The sequence below is a fragment of the Carassius auratus genome, chromosome 5, assembly GCF_003368295.1.
Source record: "Carassius auratus strain Wakin chromosome 5, ASM336829v1, whole genome shotgun sequence".
In the NCBI taxonomy this organism is placed as follows: domain Eukaryota; kingdom Metazoa; phylum Chordata; class Actinopteri; order Cypriniformes; family Cyprinidae; genus Carassius; species Carassius auratus.
The window spans coordinates 7,596,850-7,604,108 of record NC_039247.1 but is presented as its reverse complement, the minus strand read 5'-3'; the positions used below and the strand labels follow the sequence as shown (position 1 = coordinate 7,604,108).

Below are 7,259 nucleotides of genomic sequence, written 5' to 3'. Positions count from 1 at the left end.
TTACTTAATCGTAGTATGTATATATTTTTTTATATTTAATTTTATATATTATATGTATTGTTTTATTACCATTTATTTTTTTACATTTTTATTATTAGCACCCATTATTATTTATAATTTTTATAAATAAATTGACACTTATTATATATTTGTAATATTTGCTAAATTATTAATGTGTGTTTGTGTGTGTGATACAATTTATTATTATTATTATTATTATTATTATTATTATATTACTACATTACATATTAGCACCAATTATAATTATTAGTATTATTTTGGGGTTATTATTTGTTTGTAATAATTGTATCATAGTTCTGGACGCTTTTCCTAAAGCCTCGCTGTAGGTCAGTGAGCGGGCGCTGCGTGTGCTCGACTCACCAGTCACCACGGGCTCGCGCAGCTCGTGCACTTGAGTTGAAAACTTCTCCGCGCGATTGCGGAGCGCACACGAGACGCGAACCAGAGCCAGAGCGGTAAATCACGGACTCCTGCTCCCGTTCTCGAACCAGAACCACCGCGAAACATGGATGATTTAGGTGAGTGTGAGCCGCTTTGACGTTTGACATCAGATAATCGCGAAAGGAGCAGTTCGACGCGACGCTAGAGCGCTGGATTGACACTGTAGAAGCGGATGGAGCGCGTTGCTGCTGCCAACGTCAGCGCGCGTCGATGCTCGACTACTGCAGCATGCTGAAAAACACACGCTCGCGCTTCTGGACGGCTGTTTAAAGCTGCTTGACGCACTCTGTTCATGTGTGTCCAGCTGTTTTGCTGTTGTGTTGATGCTGCAGTGTAGCAGGAGTCAGACTGATTCATTCTTTACAGCTGCTTCCTTTGCAACACTATGTGATTAATACCAGAGCATTGCTAGAGCAAAACCGCTTTGAGCTTTATATTTGTCTCTAAATGCAGACGTGTAGAGCACACATTTGTTGCTAATTATTGTGCATAGTTCCTCTCTGGTTGATTTGCAAGGCAGCTTCTGAAATGTGTCAACAAAACATCAATGTGTCATTTTGCACCCAACCTCCCAACTTCACACAAATGCACCTAAAACTTTCTGTTGGGTTTGTGCATTTGATTTCACTGGCTTTAATGGACACTTTCATTACAAAATAATCAATAAGAGTAGTAGTTGTTATTGTTGACAGTTAACTAGTATTGGCACACTGTAATACAGTTGATCCCATAATCTTGTGCTTGGTGTTGTAACTTCTTGACTTGTAGCCCAGGGCAATGAGAAAATGAGCTTCAGCCTAATCTAACTAATCTCAATATTACTGCCTTGAGGCTGTTGAGTGGAGTTTTCATGAGTGGCACGTTGTTTAGTGAAGTTATTTTCGTTGATCTCTGACGACGAGACGCAGGCATTGGTTTCGCTCAGAGAGTTTAGACATTAATGTGGGCGAGCAGGGTCAGAAATTAACCAGGTCTGGGGGCTGAAATACCAAAGTGAACGTAACAACATCTTCTTAGATGAAGAAGAAGATGTTTTAAGTGGATATTTTGGGGACATTTGATAAATTGAATTACATTTTTATCTAGACTGGTCTAGTATTGACTTTAGTGCCATAGCTGTCAGTTATTTGCGTTAACTTTGTTAGAAATGAGTTTGAGATGAGTTAGTTTGACATTTATGAATGGCACAATGGAAAAATGAATTCCAGGGGGTGAAAACTGTCCTTTAATTAAGTCCATTTCTGATGCTGCATGCATAACCAGTTAACACATACGGTATTTAGTGTTGTACTTAAACTTTACACTTAGATTAGACTGTTGTATGTTAGAACAGTATCTCATTGGGGGTTTAAAGCATGTGTGTATGAGATTTATATCATTGCCTGTGAAAACACTAGCAAGACGTCTTTATTGCTGAAAATTCCTATTTAAAAGATTTGAAGATCTGCACCACTGTCTTGTTAAATCAAATATACATTTTCTTTATGTTTAGCTTAACTAGATAGGTGTTTACTCTTTTTATCTGGGCTGCATGTAGATGTAGCTGTTGTCTCAATTTTTAAGTGTGTTTGACTAAAAGGATTGTGTCATTTTAACATTAAAGAGTCTAACTGCGAAATGAATCAAGATGCTGGGCCAAAGCCTCCGTCTTTCAAACACTCAAACCTATTTTTAGCGATGATATGGTAGTGACATCCTGACAGCGCTTTAGTGTCCGCCTTGTTGTAAACCGTCTGTTCTCTTACTGATCATAGGAGCCTTCTATAGTCTCTAATGCAGATTGGCATAAATGGGGCACAAATAAGATTTTACTTGATTATACTTTTTGGGCCATTCTGTGCCAAATCATCTGAATTTCAGAAACGTCCCTGGCTAAAATGTAGGGGTTTGTTGATAATAACAATGTACTATTAAACAGGTTACTCATGGAGGCACATAAAAATCCCAATATCTCTGGAACTGAACCATATTGGGCCTTAAAAATTAAGACACCAAAATCAAAATGTGTTAAGAAACACCATCCAAATGGATATTGAGGTAGTTTTAATATCTCCTGAGTTGCAAGCATTCAAAGTTAAAATAATTTTTCCTCTCTTGTAATTTGACTGGTGAAAATTGTCATTTTGACTCTCCTCTGCAAAATAGTGGAATATTATGCAAATATATATCCGTGACATTTACTATTTTGCCTTTCATTACTATTTATGTTTGACTTTCTTCAGTAAAAAAAAATATATTAACAAAAATAAAAAAATTGTAGCCAGAAAGTTTCTGAAATGTGGTTTATTTGACATGGAATGACTCTGTTTCACTATAAATATTTGTGTACAATTGAATAATTTACTAATTGAGCGACATTGAAATCCCAATATCTCTGGAAACTAACCACATAGGGTCTTAAAATGAAATGAAGGCACCAAAATATAAGTTTAAGAACCAAAATCCAAAAGGATATTGAGATATCTTTAATACTTCTAGAATTACAAGCATTCTAACTTTGGAAAAACAAACACAAAAAGTGCTTTTCCCCATTTCGTAATGCATATAATGCAACAAGGATTGCTAAAGTCGGCTGATTTTATTAATAGACACCCCAATCTCTGTGTAAAAATAATGATGCTGCCATCTTTCTAAAGTCATTTTCCCCCTCCTGTAATTTGGTTCCAAATCTTCAGGTGAAAGTTGTCATTACTATTATTGTCAAAATAGTGGATTACTAATTTTCAACAATGACATTTAATATTTTGTCTGTCATCTTTATTTATGTAGACTGGCATCACAATCTGATTCCAAAACCATTTCTAGTGCATCTCTGAACAAATACTCAGCAGCAATATAGATGTGCAGATCTTTGTTGTTGAGTTCAGTGGTTTTTGTTCTATGCAAATTGTGCAAAATAAGACTCAAAATATGCATGAAGAAAGTGCACAGTGCACTTTTATCTCATAAGGCCTCGTTGACTGTGTCCTAAATGGCACACAGACAGTGGTTTCTTTATCTTCTGCGGGAGGAGCGTAGATCCAGACAGACATTGAGATCACAGGTGTGAGCATTTTTTTATTTTTTTATGCAGGCCTCTCCTGAAACCATAAACCTCTATTGTGGGCTATGGAGGAGCTCTTGAACCAAAAAAAACTGTACTCCAGCGTCCTTTTCAGTGTATTGTGTCTTGAGACAGTTAATGTGACATTCTTAAATAAACCAACAAACCTGTCCGTATGTGTCTCTTAGTGTAAAGAAATCTGATTCATTGTAGCAATTCAGATTACACTACCATTCAAACGTTTGAAATAATTTTTAATAAATCATTATAATTAAATATTTTTTAAGAAGTCTCATATACTCATCCAAGGCTGCATTTATTTGATCAGAAATACAGTAATGGTGTGAAATGTTGTTTTAATTTAAATTAACTGTGTTCCATTTGAATACATTTAAAAATAGTGGTTGACCGATATATCGCCAAGCCCAATATATCGGCCGATATTTGTCATTTTTCAAATATCGGCATCAGCCGATAAGTTTTTCAGCTTGGCCGATGTGTTTTATTTTGATGGCACTGAGAGCAGCAATGCTAAGTGCACACAGTGTTCACACTCTCTCTCTCTCTTGTTTGTCGTCATCATGCATTTTTATCCAGCATAATCACGTGTTCTCTGTGTGATGGTCAGTCCGTGTGAAAAGAATGCTCTAAACTCTATTATACTGCACTTTATGCATTTGCCCACTGTCAGTTTCATGTCATTTTCACTGTGTGCTGTATGTAAAATAGGGCTGCACGATGTGTCGTTTAAGCATCGATATCACGATGTACGAATCCACGATAGTCACATCGCAGGATGTGCGATGTAGTCTGTCGTAGTTGATCCGTTATTCATTAACTGTATGGGTGAGCTGCTCCCAGGCCCTTAACAAATGTGATTCGCTGGATTAATTGCACATCTTAACCATCATAGAGTGAAAGTTTTGACAGGGCAGAGAGAGCGAGAGAGAGACGATGGTGTCGATGTTTAAATCATTTAAAATGACAATGTAAATGTGCTCACCCCATTTTTGTTAGTAAGAAAAAATTTGATTAGATTTCATATCGCAATATATATCGCAGAAAAATACAATATCGCAATGTCCTTTTTTTCCCAATATCGTGCAGTCTTAATGTAAAATGTGTGTTGTATGACTTTATTTGAAAAATATGATTCCCAAAGCACACAAACTTCCCAGAAAACTGTGTGCCCTGTTGGTTACAGTGCTTACTTTCTTTTTAATTATATTTTTATTAAATATTTATTTATTTGTGAAAAAATACTGTCATCTAAAGTAAAAGTGTGTTCTTTTACACATTTATTTTTTAATCCATTGTCAAATTATTTCATATTTCTTAAATATTAATAATAATCATTAAATATTAAAAATAATAATTTCAGCTTTATATAAGCTAACGGCCTCCTTGCGTTCCAAGATATCAGCATCGGCTGTCATAAGATAAGATAAGATAATATAATTTATTCCTGTGATCAAAGCTGTATTTTCAGCATCATTCCTCCAGTCTTCAGTGTCACATGATCTTCAGAAATCATTCTAATATGCTGATTAGCTGTTCAAGAAATGTTTCTGATTATTATTAATGTTGAAAACATCTTAATATTTTTTTTGGAAACCATGATCCTTTTTTTTTCGGGAATTATTTGATAATAAGAACGTTCAAAAGAACAGCATTTTTCTGAAATGGAATCTTTATAATGATATAAATGTATTTCCTGTCAATTTTATAAATCCTTGCTGTATTGCTATTAATTTTTAAAAATACTGAACCCAAACATTTAAACAGTAATGCATGTACATTAGCCTAAGTGTACATTACATTTCACAGCGACTTACTAAATAAATAACTAAAAGCCATAAAACACACGAGAGCTGAAAGAGTGCTGAGCTTCTGCAGTTCACTTGTGTTTATGATCACCAGGCAACTGCACAAAAATACAAACGGACAGAATTAGACACACAAGTACTATATTTTCAGTGTCAAGTGTGTGGTGAAATTTGGACTGATAGTTAATATTGATTGTGTAGTGATAAAATGCAGATGATAAATGTAATATGCATCTGGACTGAGATGCATCTAAGATGAGAAATCCATATCTTATAGTTATGACTTTGGAATTGGTTTATTTTTATCAAATTTTTATAAATTGCCTGGGTGTTATTGCTAAAATAGATAGTAATGATGCTGAAAATTCAGCTTTGCATCACATGAATAAATAATATTTTTAAATATGTTCAAATAGAAAGTACAAAAAAATCACAATATTTCACATTTTACTATATTTTTGATCTAATTAATGCAGCCTTGTTGAGCAGAAGGGACTTCTTTCAAAGAAAGAAACTTAGTAGTGCACAGTATGTATCCTAATGTATTCAGGAACCACTGAATATTGTCTGTTCTCATATTGAATATATAATAAAATGCATGAATAAGACATGTGCAGTGTAAATAAGAGTTTATCCAAGTATTAATGGCAAGGAAAGCCCCTTACACTAGAGAGCGATCTTGGATGAGGTGTTTCTTGGAGCTTATAATACATTAAAGAATGATTCATGTGACTTTTACATATGCCAGGTGACCTGTTAATAACAACAACAAAAATATTTTAGATTGCAGTTTTGCAGAATATTCCTTTTTCGAATTGCCTGAAAAACCATCTCATGTGAGCGTTAAAACTTTTTTGCGATATATGGGTTTTTTTTGTGAAATTGACGAGTTTGCATTACGCGTATTTTCAAAGTAGTTCCACTGTCAAAAATGAATTAAATGTAAATAGATTTCTTTAAGGCAGTTACCGCACATTCATTTAACTATAAAAGCACCAAAGCATCTCCACTGAAGATGCTGTGCCACACAATCACTCTCAAGTGCTCACAGCTAAGCGTTTCACACTTTGGTGGACACACAGTCTTAGTCCAAGCTTGATGATAACAGTCTGTATGATCAAGGCCTAGATGTTTAACCTGCTCCACCCTTGTATGCACAAGATGAAATGTATCTAAATGATCTGGCGAGAATCAGAAAGGATTGTGTGTTATTAAGCTTTCTTTTGCGTCTGTCCTAAACCATTTCAGACGCTGTGTGAGGTTGCTGATGTTCGTAGGGCTAAACTGTGATATTCTGTTGTACACGGTGTGAAATTGTGGTTATAACTCAAGCACATTGGCTCTCAACCATTGAGTTTGCTGCATGCAAAACTGTGGTTTGATGATGTGTTATCTGTGGGTTAAAGGAATAGCTTTAAAAAAAAAAAAAGAAAGTTCCTCATTTACTCACACCCTTGTGTTTTATTTTTTATCTGTGAAACACAAAATGTGTTGTTTGGCAGAATGTCCAAGCCTCTCATTTCCATCTGATATAAGTGCACGGTGATCAGGCTTTGAACAGAGAAGAAAGAAAGAAAGAAATCTCAAATTCAGACCAAGCTTCTGAGGAAAAATTAGTCATGACTGTGAGAGACAAGTTTGGAATTGTGAGATCACAAGTTGCAATTACTAATAATACTATTATAAGCATACAAGTCATATGAAACACTTTAATACATTTTTGTTCCCTTTTTGTGTGGCCTTCTATATAAATCAGCATACATTGTCATTGTATGGAAAACATGGTGAAATGGCTGCATGAACTTCTCTTCTCTTGGTGACTCTTAGTCACAATGTGAACGCTCTCACAGCGGTTCCTTTTCTGGGAAAGAGTGTTTGGTTGTGATGTGTAAACACTGAGTGTTTGGTGAATGGTAAAAGGCTTTAAC

General features: G+C 35.1%; 1 protein-coding gene across 1 annotated transcript in view; it reads left to right on the top strand.

Moving 5' to 3' along the window:
• Positions 1-353: 353 nt before the first annotated feature.
• LOC113073163 (paxillin-like) overlaps positions 354-7,259 on the top strand; it is a 33,576-nt gene continuing 26,670 nt past the window's right edge. Inside the window, exon 1 of the mRNA XM_026246044.1 lies at positions 354-539. Coding sequence (XP_026101829.1) covers positions 527-539 — 13 coding nt within the window. The 5' untranslated portion in view covers positions 354-526. The remainder of the gene's footprint in view (positions 540-7,259) is intronic.